At 36.6% G+C, this 21592-nt stretch overlaps 1 protein-coding gene across 1 annotated transcript; it reads right to left on the bottom strand.

Moving 5' to 3' along the window:
• Positions 1 to 288: 288 nt before the first annotated feature.
• LOC114027344 (olfactory receptor-like protein OLF3) lies at positions 289 to 1143 on the bottom strand. The gene has a single exon (XM_027841326.1). The coding sequence runs from the start codon at positions 1141 to 1143 to the stop codon at positions 289 to 291; it is 855 nt and encodes a 284-aa protein (XP_027697127.1).
• Positions 1144 to 21592: the final 20449 nt, after the last annotated feature.

Raw genomic sequence — 21592 nt, 5'->3', positions numbered from 1 at the left:
TGTAAGTGTGATGAGTACTGCCAATGTTGCTGCCTTTCACAACCCTTACTCCCACCTCCTATCTAAAAACATCCAGTCAGTGTTTTCCCATATCTCAAAAAAAAAGACAGTGATGTGGGTAGTGCTTTTTTTTTTTTTACATGTACATCTGGATAGGAGGACAGAGACTCAGCTGTCTCTGAGTGACTCATGAGGATGCCAACTTTGACTTTAATTCAGAAAATTGCCCTAGCAATTTCTGCCAGGCCCCCTTTACCTCTTTATTCCTCAGACTATAAATCATAGGATTCAACATGGTGTTAAAAGGGCATAGAACAGTGTGATCATCTTCTCCTGAAGAATATTTGGGCTTGAATGAGGCTGAATGTAAATGAAGATTGCCATTCCATAGCACAAAGCTACCACTCTCAGGTGAGAGGCACAGGTATGAAATGCTTTCTTCCTTCCCTCTGTTGACTGGATCTTCAGGATAGTGGTGATGATCTGGATATAGGACATCAGAACAAGGCAGAATGGAGTCATGAGTAGGACAATGCTGGAGACAGTAATTGCAACCCCATTGGAGGAAGTATCCACACAGGCAAGCCTAACCAAGGCTAAAATTTCACATGCTATATGGTCAATGACATTGTTTGTGCACATAGGCAATTGGAAGGTAAAGACTGTATGCATGACAGAGTTAAGGGAACCACCAACCCAAGAGGCAGCCATCAGCCTGGCACATAACCCTCCTTGCATGATGGCTGAGAAGCGCAGGGGGTCACACACTGCCACATAGCGATCATAAGACATTACTGCCAGCAACACAAATTCAGTCCCACCCATGGCTAGGGAGAAATATAACTGTGCTGCACAACTCACAAATGGAATTAATTTCTGTTCTTGCAAGAAGTGGGTTAACAGCTGAGGCACAATGCTGGTAGCATAAGAGACATCAACAAGTGAGAGATTGGTAAGAAAGAAGTACATGGGGGTGTGGAGGCGAGTGTCCAGCCTAATTAGGAGGATTATAAGAAAGTTTCCCAACACAGTTAAGAGGTACATGGACAGAAACAGAACAAAGAGCAAGACCTGGGTACCCCAGTCACTAGATAGCCCCAGGAGAATAAATTCATTCACCCACATTTGGTTATTTGTTTCCATTAAACTGGGAGAGTAATCTGCAGGGAGAGGAAAAAAAAATAACAAGAATCATTCAGTTAAGGAAAAATGAAGCATGCAAAAAGCTTTTAAAAGAAATATATTTTCCCACTGGATTGCTATATAACTTGCTGATGCTTTGAACAGGGTGCTACTGAGACTAAATGAAATGAGCTTCCCATGAGGTAATAAGTCACCTGCTTTGAGAATTCAAGCAGAGCCAGATTACCACTTTAAGGGGATATTGCCAAGGAGATTGAACATCGAGTAGGGATGTGATTAGATGATCTTTAAAGTCCCTTCCAGCTCTATGAATCTATGACCATACATTTGGTAGTAGAGTATTTGGTACTAGCTCTACCTTATTACATTGCCATGGATTCACCTTCCAAACAAGGCTTGCTTATCTCCCCTCCAGCCCATCACTTCCATCTTTTCTGTGATTTTATTCCATTAGTCATCCTCTCTCTCAAGTATTTTCCATAGATTGCTCTTTACTCACTCTATCCCTTCAGCCTACAAATATACTTAGGTTTCCACTATTGTAGAAATAGTCTGCCATATCTCGAAACCATCCTGTTTCTCCTCCCTTCTAGAAATGGGAGTCTACAATCATCACTTATGTTTTCTCACTCTGTACCCTGGGCAATTTGGCTTCCGGGCAATTTGGCTTCCAGCCAATGCACTCCACTGTAACTGTAACTTCACAGGCAAGCTTAACCAAAGGTAAAATTTCACATGCTATATGGTCAATGACATTGTTTGTGCACATAGACTACTGGAAGGTAAAGACTGTATGCATGACAGAGTTAGGGAACCATCAGCCCGAGAGGCAGCCATCAGCCTGGCACATAACCTTCCATGCATGATGGCTGAGTAGTGCAGGGTAACTGTAGTTACCCTCCATCCAGGGTAACTAATGGCATATGTAGTATAGTCAAAAGAACAATGGGTACAAAGATAATGCAATTCAGTTCAACAAGCTGTCTTTGAATCCCAGCTCCATGACTTGACCTTGAACAAATTATTTAACTTCTCTGGACTTTGATTTTTCTCATCTGTAAAATGAGGAGGTTGGAATCAATGAACTCTAATCACTCTTCCTATACAAAATGGGATAGATGGTTCTTAAAGATTTATTCCAACTCTGAAACTGATTCTGTGATTCTATTAATCCAATGATCTTTATTCAGTTCTTACAATCCTTGACCCTTCAGTAATATTTGCCACAGTGAACCATCATGTCCTTCCTATTTTGTCCTCCTGTGATTTTCATATTATTATCCTTTCCTATTTTTCTTCTACTTTTCAGATTACTCATTTGTCTTCTTCATTGTTTGGTTCCTACTCTTCCTCCATAACTTTAAATGTAGGTGCTCTGCAAAGTTATGTCCATAGTTCTAGTCACTTCTCTTCATATATTTTCTCCTTTGTGATCTCATCCATTCCCATAATTGTCAATTCTGGCTTAATTACTTTGAAGTCTTTATCTTCAAGCTTAACCTCTCCCTGGTACTCCTGTTTTATATTTGCAAATACCTCCTGGAACTTTCTGCTGAAATGCCTCACTGACACCTTTTATTCAATGTAAAGCTGTATTTATTTTTTTTCTTTTACTCAAAACATGATCCCATATCTAACCTCTCTGTTTCTGTTAATGACATCATCATCCTATCAGTCATCTAGACTTATTACTTCAGAATCATCATTGAGTCTTCTTTATCCCCTATGTCTAAGATGTCATTTTGTCCATTCTACCTGTGTTATAAATCATGCATTTCCTCTTTTTTTCATTGTCATGGAAACCATCCTCATCTCTTCATTTTTAGGCATTTTGATAGCCTCCCAACTGGTCTGGCTGCCTCCAGTCTTTTTCTCATCCAAACCATTCTTCATAATTCTGCCTGAATAGTTTTACTCATTATTTTACTTTTTAAAAATGTAACTCCCTATTGACTTTTAAATAAATAAATGGTAGTGGCATTCAGAGCTCTGATATGAATTAAATCTACCTTTCTAGCCCTATCTTTTATTAATTCCATACATGCTACCCTCTATTTTTTCTTTGTTTTTATTCACTGTGTCCCACATGCCTAGGATATACACTTCTTCATCTCCATTTTTTGAAATCCTTCCTTTTCTTCAAGGTCCAGTTGCATCTTTTCCCTAAAGCCTCCTCTGAATCCCTCATCTAAAAGTGATCTCCCCATGAAATTTCTTATAGCACTTTGTTGGAACATCTCATTTTTCCTAGTATCATAATTACATATGTATATGTGTTTTTCCCCATTGGACTCCTAATACATGAGAGGTAGACCTATGTCACAGCTGTCTTTGTATCCCAAGTGCTTAACCTGGTACCTTGGATATTAGTGAATGCTTAATAAATGTTTGTCAAATCTAGTTTTTAAGATCCTTTTTCATTTTTTTCTGATGATAATCATAAAATTTAACATTTATATGGCATTTTAAGGTTTGCAAGGTGTTTTACATAGAAATCATTTAATCCTCACAACAATTCTTTGAGATAGGTACTATTATTATCCCCATTTTATGGATATGGAAACACTGAGGCTAAGGGAAGTTATGTAATTTGTCAAGGGTCACACAGCTAATGATTTTCTAAGACAGAATAGAGTATAGTAGTCTTTCCACAACCCCACTTAGCTGCTTATAACATAAACTTTCTTGTGGATTTGAAGGACAGAAAATATCTTTAATATATCTCAGACAATGAATCCAACAGAGAATTCAAGCAGATTAAGATAATACTGTAATCTAGGAAATTACAGCCTATATCTCACTTTAGCTTGACTTTTTCCAGACATTATCATTATTTTCCCCATTCTTTTGTCTGAAGTGTACTAAACTACCCTAACCTGAAAGAAGTAGCCCCTCTTGTTGTTGTTGAGTCATTTCAGTCATGTCTGACTGTCTATGAACACATCTGTGGGGTTTTCTTGGCAAAGGTACTGGAGTGGTTTGCCATTTTTTTTTCTCCAGTTCATTTTACAGACAAGGAACTGAGACAAACAGGGTTAAATAACTTGCTCAGGGTCCCATAGCTGGTAAGTGTGTGAGGCCAGATTTGAACAGAGGTCCTCTGGAGTCCAGGATCAGTGCTCTATCCACTGTGCTACTTAGCCACCTGACTCCTACTACAGATAATTTACATGGTGAAGAGGCTTTCTCAGAGTCTTAAGACATTAAGCACTTGTCAGAATGGGGCCACCCCTTCTCTCTCCTTCCTTTTTTTTTTGTGAGGCAATGAGGTGAAGTGACTTGTCCAGGGTCTCAAGTGTCTGAGGCCAGATTTGAACTCAGGTCTTCCTGAAACCAGGACCAGTGCTCTATCCACTGTGCCATCTAGCTGTCCCCTTCTCTCTCCTTCCTTAAGCAAGCTACAGAGCAGTATCTAACTGAATTATATGAATATTGCCTTTTGTCCAGCCCTGCATGCTGGTTTGTAATTGTATCTGAGGAATTTTTATGTCTTTGAGTTCCATGAAGGCAGAGACTATCTTGTCTAAATTGTATGCCTTTCCCAGAGTTGAATACAGTGCTCTGTACACATACATGGCTTGTCACAAATTTAGAGCTGAAAAGGGTCCTAGAAGCCATGTAGTCCAACCCCATAACAATAATATTTATACAGTACTTGCTATGTGCCAGACGGAGTGCTAAGCACTTTACAATTATTTTCTCATTTGGTTCTCACAACAACCATTATGGGTATGCTATTATTATCCCCATTTTATAGATGAAGAAACTGAGGTAGATAGATGTTAAGTGACTTGCCCAGGGTAACAAAATTAAGTGTCTGAGACTGGATTTGAACTCAGGTCTTCCTGACTCTAGGCTTGGCTCTGTATTTACTATATGACCTAGCTGCCTCTAACTCTTTCATTTTATAGATAAGGACCTGAGACCAGGAAAGGTAAAGTGATTGTCCAGAGTCATGTAGCTAATACGTATCTAAGATGAGATTTGGCGTGCCTATCCATGCTGCTTAATAAATGCCTGTTGAATTAAATTACAATTAAATTGAATGAAATTGTGTATGTCTGTAATTCCATGGCTATAGGAAAGGTAAATGAAATTGTAAGTAGTTAATATGGTTTTGTTTTGTTTTTTCTTTTTAAAGAGAGGGAAGGATTTAAAAATTGCCTAATAAGAATTTTCAGGGGGAAATTCTATAGTAGTTGGTAGAGGAGAATTGGAAACCCTCACGTGGAAAGAGATTTTAACATTGAAAGAATGACTGACAGAGCGAGAATAAGAAGTTACAGTGAAAAGTCCTGTGATATGCAAGGTAACACACAAATGTTTCCTTCATAGGAAACTTCCATTGTGGAAACTCCCTCTTTCTTACCTGATGTTCATAGAGGTTAAACATCTTGCCCAGGGTTGCACAGCTAATAAGCATCATGGGAGGCATTCGAACCCAGGCTTTCTCAAATATATACCCAATCCCAATAACTGCAAATCATGAATCCCATGAAATGGTCACATATATTTGAAATTATACTGTTCAAAATTGTAATTAGGCAAAACATGGCCATTGGTTCCAGCCTATCAGAAATATGCAGTGACAATTGGACTAGTATGACCACTTCACTATATTTATTATTTATGCTAATTAGGTCCTAACTGTATTTCTAGCTTTACTTTTCTTCTGTAATAAAAATTCTTCTCACTGTGTCATCTACCATTAAGCATCATGCTAAAAAAATCCCAAGTAAAGGGATGAGGATAAGATACAGCTTAATTGCTGTTAAAAAGACAGTCTGAAGTATAGTCATGAAGAGGTCAAGCTGAGAATTACATCCTAATGTTCAGAAGCTATGGTTAAAATGGAGTAAATAAAATATGATTTCTTTCTTTCCTTGTTCTCTGTGTGTGTCTCAATCTATAATAGTTCATTTCCATAACAGCATGAAACAAAGAAGGTTGGTGGTTGGGGTAGTTTATAAACCTACTTGCACAAATGATTCCTTATTATGGATTCTAGAGTTAGAAGGAACCTAGTCTAATATCCTAACTTTCCAGATGAATAAACTGAGGCCCAGATTGCTAACACAACTCATCTATATTTGCATATGTAGAAAGGGACAAATAAATTATTCAAACCGAGGTCTTCTGATTCCAGTTCCTGTGGTCTTTCTACTACATCTCCAGGTCAGCTTATTTGACCTTCTTTCATTGCTGACTGAACAAGTAAAATCAAGGAAAGTGAGTGCACAAGGAGGCAGAAGAAACAAATCCATCTTGTTTATCTTTGATCCCTTTCCAGGGCAGCAGCTGAAGGCTGGATGTTTGGCCAGAAGACCTGGGATGAATCCTGAGTGGCAATTCCTACCTGCATCATTCTATGGCAAGTTTTTTCCCCTTTCTTAGCTTCAGTATTTTCATTGTCAAGTTAAAGGATGGAATAGGTAGTGGAAATTCATGCCTGTGGTCACAAAATTATCTAGTTTCAAGGGCAGAATTCAAAACCAGGTCTTCCTCAAACTAAGTCCAGCATTCTTTATAATATCACATTCCCTCTCCAGATAAGATAAATTTTTCCCCTCTACATTAGTCATGAGGTTAAAGAAGAATCAGAACAAAAGGGAAAAACCAAGAGAAAGAAAAAACAAAAACAAAAAAAGGAATATGGAACGCTTCAATCTGCATTCAGACTCTATAGTCCTCTTTTTTATCATGAGTCTTTTGGAATTGTCTTAGATCATTGCATTGCGAAGAAGAGCTAAGTCTAACAAAGTCAGTCATCATACAATGTTGCTGTTATTGTGTACAATGTTTTCCTGGTTCTGCTTACTTCACTCAGTATCAATTCATGTAAGTCTTTCCAGGTTTTTCTGAAATCTGCTTGCTCATAATTTCTTATAGCACAATAGTATTCCATCACATTCATATACCACAACTTGTTTGGCCATTCCCCATTTGATGGGCATCCCTTCAATTTCCAATTCTTTGCCACCACGAAAAGAGCTACTATAAATATTTTTGCACATGTCTGCCCTTTTCCCTTTTTTAATGATCTGTTTGGGATACAGACCTAGTACTGATACTGCTGGATCAAAGAGTATGCACATTTTTATAGACCTTTGGGTATAGTTCCCAATTGTTCTCCAGAATGGTTGGATCAGTTCACAACTCCATCAGCAATGCACTAGTGTTCCAATTTTCCCACATCTTCTCCAATGTTTATCATTTTCCTGTTTTGTCAGACACAGATAAGATAACTTTTAGGAACCATTCCAAATCCAAATTTTGTAATCTTAATGAGTATACTACTGAAATTTATGGCACTGCCCAACCTTCAACTCTCATTACTGGACTAAACAAAAAGCAACACAGTTGATCAGGAGATAGCCTTTTCCTAGAAATGTGAATCCACTTACTCATTATGCCAGAAGTCACAGACATTTCATTATCAATCACTTCCTAATATCTACATAAACTTCTGACCTGTCTCATTATCTGACTCCAGTTTTTGTCTCATCAAAATATCTGTATTACAAGCCCTCAACTTCCCTTTGTATAATCTTCACTGGATTGCCAGGAAATTTTTCACCACTTGTATACTTTACCTGCCTTTACAGCTGTTCAAAGCAGAGGCATGACCTGAAATTCCAATCCCTTGAGTAAATGATATAGAAAAGGTACCAGTAACCTTAGTTATTTGGAAAAGAAATATATACAGCAGAAGGAGGATCTTATCTTTCATGACTCTTTTGCAATGTAGGTACTACTTTGATAGCATGGCTCAAAGGCATCTTTGAGAGGCCCATCTGGACTTAGCATCCTTCCTTTAGTGCCAAATTTTGCTAAATAATTCCTGAAATCACCATTCCTTTGATTCAATTATTGGGCAATTCTTTTATTTAACTCTTGTCTATTGCTAAATAAGCTATTTGTACTTGCTATTCTAAACCTGCTCCAGTTTCCTAAACCTTCAAGCCTCATTTCTATCTTTAAGCAGATGATCTGTCTCATAATTTATCAATAAAGTCAAGGCCAAAAATCTCAAACCAGACAATATCTAGTAATTCTAGTTCTTGTTTCCTGATCTTTCCCTCTGTGTATAATATTATGGAGCTTTTGGTCCTTTTGGCCTGAGGCACATATTATCAGATTCACTTTGTGAAGAGAAACAAAACTATATATTGTGGTAGTGTAAATAGTTGAGTATTACAAGCTTAAAAGGGATTGAGTTGAGGTCACTGATAATAATAGCTAACATATATATATATATAGGTCTAAAGTTTATAAAGTTTACATACTTCAGCTACATTAATCTTAATATTTACCTAATATGTAGACATAGATATAAATACTTAACAGTCCTTAATACAATAATGAAATATTTTGTATACTTTTTTCCTATACTGGAAAGGCATAGATTTTGAATAGTCTTTACTCAGTTGGTAAAATTAAATGGAAATGCCCATCACTCTGGTCCAGTGAGAATGTTGTATGTCAAAGACCCTCTTACCTCACTAGTCCTTATTACATCACACCATAATATTCTATGGACACTCAAGCTGTTTTCCCCATTTTCCACGGAGAGTTGAGTGAGGAAACTAATATGGGAAGGCAAAAAAAGGAATAGGAAAAGAATCCTTAATGCCTTATCTGCTCATGAAGCTTCAAACGGTGATTGTTCAGTTTTTCTCTTTATACTATGAAAAACACATCCAAATAATTTTAAGCAGGAAAACTGAATGTTTGAAATGAATAATTCTTCATCCAATTCAACTGGACCTCAAACCCAAAGAATCCAGAGAGGCAGCGGACTTTGAATTTGTAAAGAGAAGAGAGGAGAGAAGAGGGGAAAATAGAAAAGGAAAGGCAAATATGCCTTACATAAATAAAAAGAGGACTAAGACAATTTTCCAGGCATATTACCCATTAAATATTAATAAAATTACCTATAACTAGGCTCTGGATGCTAGGATGTTTGCTAAACTTCTTTGTATCATGTTTAAACTTCAGTTCATCCATTTTGACAGTCTCTCTGGCCTTAAGTCTATTTATACATCTTTATCAGAATTCCTAACTTTCCAGGATGAAGGCAGCAGAATGAGTAACACTTTATAATTAAAAGAAAATAAGAGAATAAAATTGCTGGAGAAATTCATTCTCAATCCCTGAAAGACTGAGGAAGACAGACATGAATGAGGATGAAGACCATATGAAGTTCAGTTCAATAGTTTGAACACACAGTTCTTTCATTTTGGTAAAAACAATACATTCTCTTAAACACACACACACACACACACACACACACACACACACACACACACACACATCATAAACTACCAGAAGAAATGCCCACCTTCAGGCACAGAAAGGTTCTTCTGACTCACAAAGGAGAGAAAACTTGGGTGAAGTATATAATTAACTCCTCTGTAATGGGCAGGAGCATTTGCACCAATCAGACTTTGGGGAATAGAGTATTCCAAAAGCACTTAGGTTAGTGGTGTTTCCAACACCTGAATTTGACATCCTGAGAGGGCAATTAATGTTCCCTCTTCAGGATCTTGTTATCTTCTTGTCAGATTTCATTCATCTGACTACCTATACTAGACTCCATTTCCTTAAACAGGGAGGTTCATCAAAGTTGGCTCCTAGAAGGTCATGTTTGGTTTTATTTTCATCTTTTTTTTAACCTTCTTTCTCCCTCTTTAGACATCTAAGGCTTGGACATTCTCCTACAGTATAAATCCTTCAGTGGTGCAGTATCCTTGCATTTGCAACTTCTCAGAAATTCCCTCCTGGTTATTTCCTTCCTTGTGTTGCAACAGTCTAATTGAGTATACAGAGCCTAGGGATAAGAGTCATGGGAACTAGTTTCTAGTCCTAGTTCACAATCCAACTTTTTCAGTGTCTTTAAGCAAATGACAACTATTCTGTACCTTATTTTTTTGTATAAAAAAATGTGAGGTAAGACTCTTACCTACATTCATGGCTGTTTTGAAAACAGAATATAATAAAATATTTTAAAACACCTTGACAAAATATTTATGAAATGCAAGATATTATTAATATCATCTATTAAATTCAGTATACATGTTCTTTTTTTAGCTTTGGGGATTATTAATTAAACAACTCTTTGTAAAAAGGCATAGCTTAACTCGACAACAGAATTAGACTTAGAATTTCTGATGCCCAAGAAACAAAAGTGTTTGGGGGTCTCTGGCTTCTGCATATCAGAGTGAATGGTTTCCTCACATTGGCAGTAGATCTGGGAAGGATCTTCTAAAAAGTCATAGTTCATTTCTGCTCCAAAGACCATAAAAAGGAACAAGTTCCATGCCTTCTTGTCCTACATACTATCCACTACTTTCTAATTTTCTCATTCTGACCTAACATTTTGGTCATCCTTTCTTGACAGAACTAAAAACTATAAGTGTCAGGTAAGTAGAGGAGCTTTATAATCATGGTATCCATCAAACAACATTATCAATATTGAACATCAACATCACTCATCAATCAGATGACTACCTTCTAATATACAATAACAACCCACTGGATATTTGAAAATATCTGGAATGTTGGCATCATGTAATAATAAAATGATGAGGCTTAGAGTACTTGTAAGTTGTCCATGAAGATCAAAGTACCTCAATCAACTGATTGAAATCATGAAATCATGGGGCTGAGTCAAGCTTTATTTGGTCAATCTCTAAACCAACTGCTGTTGCCACCTTACCCTACTTCTACAGCTAGTTCAAGGCAGTAGCTCCTAAACCAAGTGTTAGAAATGAGGATTAGTGATGGTTATAGGTCCTTTAAGGCTTCTTTTATCTCTAAAATTATATAATTCCCTGTGTTATTACTTCCTTGTATACTACAAGATGACATCCCATCAAATCATTTCATTATAACTATATGCATTAGAAATGGCAGTAGGCAAGACATAATTTTACATAATTGATAATATTTAACATTATGATCTAAGGTGGGGAGAAGGTGGAGGACCAAAGGCATCTGAGCCCATACTGGAGAATTACTGCCTTTAAATACTCAAATGGATCTGTGATAGCATTTTAATGTTTCCTCCAACAATGAAAAACATTCTCAATCCATTCCTAACCCATCCCTTTTCATATATATATATTTTTGGAAAGATAATACAAACTAAGAAATTATAAATTTAGAGATAGATATATATACTTTGGACCTCTAACTGCATGACTTAAAGTGGACCACAGATGTTCTTAAATCAAAGAGTAATTGACATGATAAAAAAAGATATTTTTGCATGTGTGGTTAAGTTAATCAAACAATAGATAAAGAAAATCATAAAAGTAAAATAAGCATCTGTTACATAATTTTTAAAGTTGATAAGATTGACTATGAAGAGAAACTGTAAAGTAAAAAAATTTGCATTACATATCATTAATAAGTATGTGATATCCAAGACAAATAAGAAACTGATGCAAATATAAAACATCAAGAGCTATTTCCCAAAAGTAAGTGGTCAAAATATATGAAGTTTTAAAAAAAATTGAAAACTAAAAATGAACATTTCAAAGCATATTGCAAATCACTAATAGTAAAAAAAAAATGAAATTGAAACAACCCTGATGCTTAATCTTACAACCTGAAAATTGACAAAGATTAAAAAAAAATGTAAATAGTCAACATTGGAGGGGTTGTGGGAAGACAGACACACTAGAGTCCTGTTGCCACAGCTATTAATTGATTCAGTCAAACTGGAAAACAATTTGGAATTGTGCAAAAAAGGTGAACAAACCATCAATACCTTTTGACCCAGTGATATCTACTACAGGGCATATATCCCCCAAGGACACAAAAGACATAAAAACTGGCTGCCATAGACCTAAATACTTACAGTAGCACTCTGGAGTAGTGTAGAACTAGAAGCAAAGTGGGTGGATATCCATCATTTAGGGAAGGGCTAAAAGGAAATCTTGTATATAATGAGAGTCAAATTGGTGTAATGGATAGAGACCTGACCTTAGAATCAGGAAGACCTCATTTTAAGCATGGTATATATTGGCTATGTGACCCTTGGCATGGTACTTAACCTCTCTTAGGCCTCAGGCTACTCTTAAGATCATAGGTTCATGGATCTGGAGTTAAAAGGTCCTTAAAGGCTATCTAGTACAATATCTTCATTTTACAAATGAGAGACTGGGGCTCAGAGGCAAAAATTACTTACCAAAGGCCACACAGAGAGTGACTGATGGGCTAGGATTTGAACTTAGGTCTTTTGACTCCACATCCAGCATACTTTCCACTATATCACATCTCCTCCTCCTCTCCCTACCCCTAATGTGGCAACTTAGGGTTCACAGCTTTAGACCTGGAAGGGATCTCAGAGCCAAGTTGGCATGTGTTTACTGTGAGAAGTAGCTACAATAGGCCAAACGGTGTGCTAAAGGCTGGAGAGACAAAGGAAAGGTCAAACAAAGAACAGCTCCTACTCTTACAGAAGGTGAGATTTTAGCTAGGACCTGAAGGAAGTCAGAAGATGGAGATGAGGGAGAGAATTTCAGGCAGGGGACACAGCCAGTGAAAATGCACATAGTCAGAAGATGGAGTCATGAGAGGAACAGGAAGAAGGTCAATGTCATTGAATAACAGAGTATGTGGGAAAGAGAGGCCATATAGTCTAGCCTTTCTCTCTTTACAAAAGAAATAAAAGGATAAAGATTTTAAGAAATTTATCCAAGATCTCATTTCTCTCTAGACTGATATTTTTGTGATGATAAATTGGGCCATCTTTAGTCTCAATTCTTGCCTAACCCTTAGTCATTGAATGGGCTTTGCCTCAGTTTGCCTAGGCAAGACCTTAATTTAAAAAGGCCAAGATCATCCACTGCATCCTGCACCATCAGTCAGTCATCTTGACTTCTGTCTTGCCACTGGAGTTTGATGATTCTGGAGGAGAGGGAGATTGATGACTTAAATCCAATTCATGCTCAAGTCAAGATATCACCCTCATGTTTATAATTGGTCCTCTTCAAGAACACAGGATGGACAACAATAAATGTGAAAGGGAGGATTTAAATAGGGGTCATTTGTCTTTGGAGCTCTTTACAAGGGACCATGCTGCCTCATTACAGAACAGATGCCAATTAGCATTGGTAGAAGTTTCCCCACTGAGAGTTCATTTGTATGGTAAGAAATGAGGACTTAGAGAAATTAACAGAAACTTAGGAAGATTTATATAAACTGAGGCAGAGTGAAATAAGAATGAAGGACATCTGCACAATAACCACAAGAGTGTGAATAAATACAACCCTAAAAGGAAAGTAAATTCTGAGTTTTTTTTATTTTTAATTAATTTATTTTTAGTTTTCAACATTCACTTCCACAAGATTTTGAGTTCCTAATTTTCTCCTCATCTCTCCCCTCCCCCCATCCCAAAGGCATGCATTCAGAATACCCCTTCCCCCAATCTGTTCTCCCTTCTATTACACATAACTCTCATCCCTTTACCCTTCTATTTTCCCTTAGGGCAGGCAGGATCAATTTCTAAACCCCATTCCCTGTATATCTTATTTACCAGTTGCATATAAAAACAATTTTTAACATTCATTTTTAAAACCTTGAATTTCAAATTCTCTCCCTCCCTTCCTCCTTCCCTCTCCACCCATCCTCAGTGAGCAGGCAAGTAATTCAATATATATTATACATGTGTAGTAATGCAAAACATTTCTATAATAGTTATGTTGTGAAAAACTAATTATATTTCCCTCCATCCTATCCTGCCCCCCATTTATTCTATTCTCTTCTTTGACCCCATCCCTTCTCAAAAGTATTTGCTTCTTATTACCCCTCCCCCAATCTGTCCTCCCTTCTATCACCCTCCCTCTTAATCACTTCCCCTCTATTTTAATATAGGGTAAGATAGATTTCCATACCTAATTGAGTGTGTATGTTATTCTCTCCTTAAGTTAAATCTGATGAGAGTAAGAATCACGAATTGCCTCTCACCTCCCTCCTTTTCCCCTCCACTGTAAAAGTTTTTCTTACCTTTCTGATGTGAGATAATTTACCCCATTCTACCTCTCCCTTTCTCCTTCTTTCAGTACAAGTCAAATTTTCTATTTAGCTTGGGTTTTTTCATCAAGAATGCTTGAAAATCCTTTATTTCATTAAATATCTATTTTTCACCTGAAGGATTATATTCAGTTTTTCTGGGTAAGTGATTCTTGGTTTGAATCCTAGCTTCTTTGACCTCTGGGATATCATATTCCAAGCCCTCTAATCCCTTAATGTGGAAGCTGCTAAAGCTTGTTGTTTTCCTGATTGTGTTTCCACAATACTTGAATTGTTCCTTTCTGACTGCTTGTAATATTTTCTCCTTGACCTGGGAACTCTGGAATTTAGCTATAATTTTCATAGGAGTTTTCCTTTTGGGATCTCTTTTTTTTTCAGTTAACAAAAATATATTTATATAGCATGGCATGGAAAGGATATTCAGCAAGGATACAACATTGATTTAGTTGCATGTAACTTCCCTGTCTCTATGTGGTGGTAGATATTGTTCTTGTATCATACTACCACTGGGTGGCAAGTTCTTAAAAGCCTTCTAGGGGACCTTCCACAACTTAAATGGCCTTTGGGACCATAGTGTGTTGGTCAATGTGGTTTTTTTTAATTTCTTTTCCAAGCACTTTTATTTTAATTTTTTTGTTTATTAATTTATTTATTTTTAGTTTTCAACATTCACTTCCACAAGATTTTGAGTTACAAATTTTCTCCCCATCTCATCCTTTCGCCCATCTAAAGATGGCATGCATTTTGAATACCCCTTCCCCTAATCTACCTTCCCTTCTATCTCCCACCTTCTCTTATCCCCTTCCCCTTCTGTTTTCCTGTAGGGCAGGATAGATTTCTATACCCTATTGTGTGTATATCTTATTTCCCAGTTGCATGTGGAAACAATTTTTAACATTTGTTTTTAAAACTTTGGGTTCCAAATTTTCTCTCTTCCTCCCTGCCTACTCACCCTCACTGAGAAGGCAAGCAACTTGATACAAGTTATGCATGTGTAGTCATGCACAACACATCCATGGTAGTCATGTTGGGGAAAACTAACTGTATTTCCCTTCACCCTATCTCGCTCCCTAATTATTCTATTCTCTCTTTTGACCATGTCCCTCCTCAGAAGTGTTTGCTTCTCATTACCCCTCCCCCAATCTGCCCTCCTTTTTATTATACCCCCGTTCTTTTATCCCCCTATTTTCCTGTAGGGTAAGATAGGTTTCCATACCCAATTGAGTGTGTATGTTATTCTATACTTAAGCGAAATCCAATGAGAATAAGATTCACTCAATCCCTCTCACCTTGCCCCGCTTTGCTTCCACTGTAAAGGCCTTTCTTTTCTGTTTTATGTGAGATAATTTACCCCATTATACCTCTCCCTTTCTCCTTCTCTCAGTATTATCCTCTCTCACCCCTTAAGTTTATTCTCCAGATATCATCCCTTCATCTTCAACTCACCCATCTCTCTCTCTCTCTTTCTCTCTCTCTCTCTCTCTCTCTCTCTCTCTCTCTCTCTCTCTCTCTCTCTCTTTCTCTCTCTCTCTCTCTCCCTCTCTCCCTCTCTCTATCCATCCATATATTTTCCCTCCAATTACCCTAATTCTGACAAAGATCTCATGAGTTACAAATACCATCTTTCCATGTAGGAATGTAAACAGTTCAACCACAATAAGTCCCTTAAGATTTCTCTTTCCTGTTTACCTTTTCCTGTTTCTCTTGAGTCTTGTATTTGAAAGTCAAATTTTCTATTCAGCTCTGGTCTTTCCATCAAGAATGCTTGAAAGTCCTCTATTTCACTGAATATCCTGAAGGATTATACTCAGTTTTGCTGGGTAGGTGATTCTTGGTTATAATCCTATCTCCTTTGCACTCCAGAATATCATATTCCAAGCCCACTAGTCCCTTAATGTAGAAGCTGCTAAATCTTGTGTTATTCTGATTGTCTTTCCACGATACTTGAATTATTTCTTTCTGGCTGCTTGCAATATTTTCTCCTTGACTTCAGAACTCTGGAAATTGGCTATAATATTGCTATAGGTTTTCTTTTGGTGATTTCTTTCAGGAGGTGATCGGTGGATTCTTCACATTTCTATTTTACCCTCTGATTCTAGAACATCAGGGAAGTTTTCCTCTATAATTTCTTGAAAGATGATGTCTAGGCTCTTTATTTGATCATGGCTTTCAGGTAGTCCAATAATTTTTAAATGGTCTCTCCTGGATCTATTTTCCAGGTCAGTTGTTTTTCCCATGAGATATTTCACATTGTCTTCTATTTTTTCATTCTTTTGGTTTTGTTTTATAATGTCTTGATTTCTCATGAAGTCATTAGCTTCCATTTGCTACATTCTAATTTTTAAGGAAGTATTTTTTTTCAGTGAGCTTTTGGATTTCTTTTTCCATCTGACCAATTCTGCTTTTGAAGGGATTCTTCTTCTCATTGGCTTTTTGGATCTCTTTTGCCATTTAAGTTAGTCTATTTTTAATATTTTTGGGTCCCCTTTAGCAAGCTGTTGACTAGTTTTTCATGATTTTCTGGCATCATTCTCATTTATCTTCCCAATTTTTCCTGTACTTCTCTTATTTGCTTCTCAAAATCCATTTTGAGTTCTTCCATGGCCTAGGACCAATTCATATTTTTCTTGGAGGCTTTGGATGTAGGAGCTTTGATATTTTTGTCTTCCTCTGGTTGCAGGTTTTGATCTTCTTTGTCACCAAAGAAAAATTCTATGGTCTGACTTTTTTTGAGCAATTTGTTCATGATCCCAGTCAATTACTTTAGTTTTAAACTCTTTGTTAAGGTATGGGTCTGCTTCCAGTGTGGAAAATGTACTTTCCCAGGCTTTGGGGGTTTTGTGAAACTGTTTTCAGAGATACTTCTAGGGACTTGTAAATTTTCAGTTCTTGCAAGGTGATATGATCAAAAGAAAGGTGTTCACTTCTTTCCTGACCTGTGCTCTGGTCTATGAGTGACCACAAGCACTCTTTTCTGCCTTGGAACTATGAGGAGGATTCCCTCTCCACAGCCACTGCAAGGTCCATCATGCCAATTTTCCTCCTCTCCCCAGCACCACCACCCAGACTGTGACCCAGATGTAAGCACGAGCAAAGTGAGAGATTTATGCCTTAGCAACAACAAAGAGATCCCTGCAATCCCCCTCTGATCAGCCACTAAATCCTCCCCTCCATCTGTGGACTGAGAGCTCTGGAAGCAGCCAGTGATACATACAGAGTAAAGGTGAAAGGGTAAAGCAGAATATATTATACTTCAGCTAAAGTAAAATAAGCCTGGGTAGCAATCCCATCTCAGACAAAGCAGAAGGAAAAATAGATCTAATTAAAAGAGATAAGGAATAAAACTATATCTTGCTAAAGTGGTACCATAGATAATGAGGTGATATCAATACTAAACCTCTATGCACCAAGTGGGAGAGAACCCAAATTCTTAGAGGAGAAGTTAAGTCAGTTACAGAAAAAAAAATAGAGAACAAAACCATACTAGTGGGAGACCTCAATTTTCCCCTCTCAGAACTAGTCAAATCTAACCACAAAATAAACAAGCAAGAAGTTTTATTTCTAAAATAGAATTTTAGAAAACTTAGTTATGATAGACCTCTGGGGAAAACTGAATGTGGATAGAAAGAAATATATAAGTGCATTAAATTAGATCATGATGCAATAAAAACTACATGTAATAAAAACACCATGGAAAGATAGATGAAAAATTAATTGGAAATTAAATAATTTAATCCTAAAGAATGAGGGGGTCAAACAACAAATCAGAGAAACAATCAAGAACTTCATCAAAGAGAATAACAATAATGAGACAACATACCAAAACTTATGGGATGCAGCTAAAGTAGTTCTTAGGGGAAATTTTATATCTTTAAATGCTTCCATGAATAAAATAAAGAGGAGATCAATGAATTGGGTGTACAACTAAAAAAGCTAGAAAAAGAACAAATTAAAAATCCCTAATTAACTATAAAATTAGGAATTCAGAAAATCAAAGGAGAGAGAAATAAAATTGAAAGTAAAAAAAAACTATTGAACTAATAAATAAAGCTAAGAGTTTTATTAAAAAATAAAATAGATAAACCTTTGGTTAATTTGATTTTAAAAAAAGTGAAGAAATGCAAATTACCAATTTCAAAAATGAAAAAGATGAATTTGCTACCAAAGAAGAATGAATTAAATCAATAGTTAGAAGCCATTTTCCCCAACTGTATGCCAATAAATCTGACAATATAAGTGAAATAGATGTTACTTTTTTAAAAAAAAAACATATAAATTGCACAGAAGAGGAAATAAATTACTTAACCCCATTTCAGAAAAAAATAAATTGAACAAGCCATAAATGAATTCCCTAAGAAAAAATCTCTAGGGCCAGATGGATTTGCAAGGAAATTCTACCAAACATTTAAAGAATTATTAATTCCAATACTATATGAACTATTTTTTTAAATAGTTGAAGTAGGAGTCCTATCAAATTGCTTTTATGGCACAAACATGATACTGATACTTAAACCAGAAAGAACCAAAACAGAAAAATAAAATTAAAGATTAATTTCCCTAATTAATATTACTACAAAAAATTTAAATAAAATATTAGCAAAGAGATTATAGCACTTTATCATGAGGATAATATACTATGACAAGGTGGAATTTATACCAGGAAGGCAGGGCTGGTTCAATATTAGGAAAACTATCAACATAATTGACCATAACAATAACAAAACTAACAGAAATCAAATTATCATCTCAATAGATGCAGAAAAAGCTTTTGACAAAATACAGCACCCATTCTTATAAAAAACACTAGCAATCGTGGGAATAAAGACAGCATTCCTTAAAATGATAAGTAGTATCTATCTAAAACCATCACATGCATTATATGTAATTGGATTAAACTAGAAGCATTCCCAGTAAAGATCAGGGGTGAAACAAGGCTGCCTATTAGCTCCACTATTATTCAATATGGTACTAGAAATGTTAGAGTTAACAATAAGAGAAGAAAAAGAAATTGAAGGATTTAGAATAGGCAATCAGCAAACAAAATTATCACTCTTTATAGATATGATGGTATACTTAGAGAATTCTAGAGAAACAACTAAAAACTACTAGAAATAATTAACTTCAGCAAAATTGCAAGATATAAAATAAACCCACATAAATCATTAGCATTTCTATATATTACTAACAAAGTCCAACAGCAAGAAATAGAAAGAGAAATTCCATTTAAAGTTACTGTGGACAATATAAAATATTTGGGAATCTACCTGCCAAGCCTACCTACCTACCTGTGAGATGATCAACTTTGATCAACTTAGCTCTTCTCAGCAATCCAATGATCTAAGACAATTCCAAAAACTCATGGTGGAAAATGCTAGCCACATCCAGAGAAAGAACAATAAAGTCTGAATGTTGATCAAAGGATACTATTGCCTCTTTTTTTTTCTTTCTTGAGGTTTTCCCCTTTTGTTCTGATTATTCTTTCACAACATGACTAATGTGGAAATATGTTTAATATGATTGTACATATATCAGATTGTTTGCTGTCTTGGGCAGGGGGTGGGAGGAAAAAAGGGAGAAAAAAAATTGGAACTCAAAGTCTTATAAAAGTGTAAAATGAAAACTATCTTTACATGTAGTTGGAAAAAATAAAATACTCATAAGTGGAAAAATAAAAATAAATAATTCATTAAAAAGGAATCAAAGAAACATTTTTAAGATTAATGAATGAACAAATGAATGAAATTTGGGAGCTCAACTTGATCTCTGATATACTTTCCAGGTTTAACATTTCACATAATGGGAGATAAAGAATTCTGTTTGCACAACTGACTGTGAAAGCTGTCTTGCCAAGAGAACCAATAGTGATTAATTTGACATACAGACCTTATTACAGTATATAAATTTCCTCTACTAACATTTCACTTAGAAATTATTGATGTAGGTTCTTGTTTAGAAGGAGAGGTTCTGTGTGTGTGTGTGTGTGTGTGTGTGTGTGTGTGTTAGGGTTGATTTTTATGAGGAACATTGAACAATATGCCCTTCCAAATAGAAAAATAGTCACGGAGGTTCATATTGAAGATGTATAAATGCCATAGGTGACTATAATATCTCTATTCTTTGACAATGAAAGACTCCCATACAAAACTATTGGTGTTTAAAATTAATCGTGAATATGAAAAAATAAAAATAGACAATAAGCTTTTCAGAATTTCTGCCTTGATCTTCACTGTTCTCATAATGTGAATCTATGGTACATTTCTTTTTACTCTTTGTGTTTGCTTATTTCCTGGCCTTTAAAGAGATTGAGCTCTCCTGCTGGGGAGCAGAGGGCACTGACCCTAGCTTCTTGTGTTGGGAGGCTAGGACCTAGTCACTGGCTTTGTGTGCTGGGGCCTCCGATGTTGGCAGTTGGAGGCTGTAGTTTTCTGACAACTTATCTGGTATTGGGCTGGAATCAGCAACACTGGAACTCTAGGGGTAGGATTGGGTATTCTGGCTCCTGGATGTTGCCTGCTTTTCCTTTCCTTTCACTTTCTTCAGCTCCTTTCAGATGGATGTTACAGGATGTTTATCTGCCTGGGGCCCCTTGGAGTGCTTCACAGACTTTTTGCTGAGGCACTGGGAGACTGCTCTAGAATGCCTAGGTACCTGATAGTTTTCTGAGCTGGTTTCCACCAATTCCCCAACCCTCACTGAGGCACTTGGAGGTTCAGGTGTTGGTGTCTGCCTGCTCCACCACCTGCATTTCAGGATCTCCTCCTAGTATGCTAAAGTGGGGCTTTCAGCTAGCTTGCTGGGATGACTCCCCTTACATACTGCTACCCCTTCCCTCAGGACAAGAGTGGCCTTTCCCTTTAATCCCTCAAGCTACCTGGACTGCTGCTCTCATCTTTCTTCTGGTTCAGCTCATCCAGGGTTTTTTTCCTGGGGCAATATTTTCTGGGCTTTCAGAGGATGATATGGAAAGGTGAGAGTGACTACCTTTTTATCCCGCCATCTTGGCTTCTGGAAGCAGAAGTCGACAATAAGCTTTGCAAGGAGGAGTAAAGCCTAAAAAATTCAAATAGTCACTTTAGGGTGTATCTTCTTTGATAGAGATTTGCTGCAAAAATGGAGATTGGAAAGGGAAGGCTGTAATTGCCTTTACTCATGGTCACTTCTCTGATGAAACCTTCCCTGATACTGCTGGCCAGAAATTACTTTCTCCCTGGGACTTTCTATGGCACTTTTCTAAAATACTTATTTATTATTGTGTATTTTATTTAAATAAATATGAATCTTACCAAACCTGCCCATCTTTTGAACTTCTCTGTTACTATCAGAGCACCACCATGCTTCCCAATGCTCAGGCTCACAAGCATTGTGTCATTATCAACTCCTTCAATCCTCATTCACCCCACATATTCAA

Source organism: Vombatus ursinus, unplaced genomic scaffold (assembly GCF_900497805.2).
Source record: "Vombatus ursinus unplaced genomic scaffold, bare-nosed wombat genome assembly UNPS02014858.1, whole genome shotgun sequence".
NCBI lineage: Eukaryota > Metazoa > Chordata > Mammalia > Diprotodontia > Vombatidae > Vombatus > Vombatus ursinus.
This window is presented reverse-complemented; position numbering and strand designations above follow the sequence as displayed.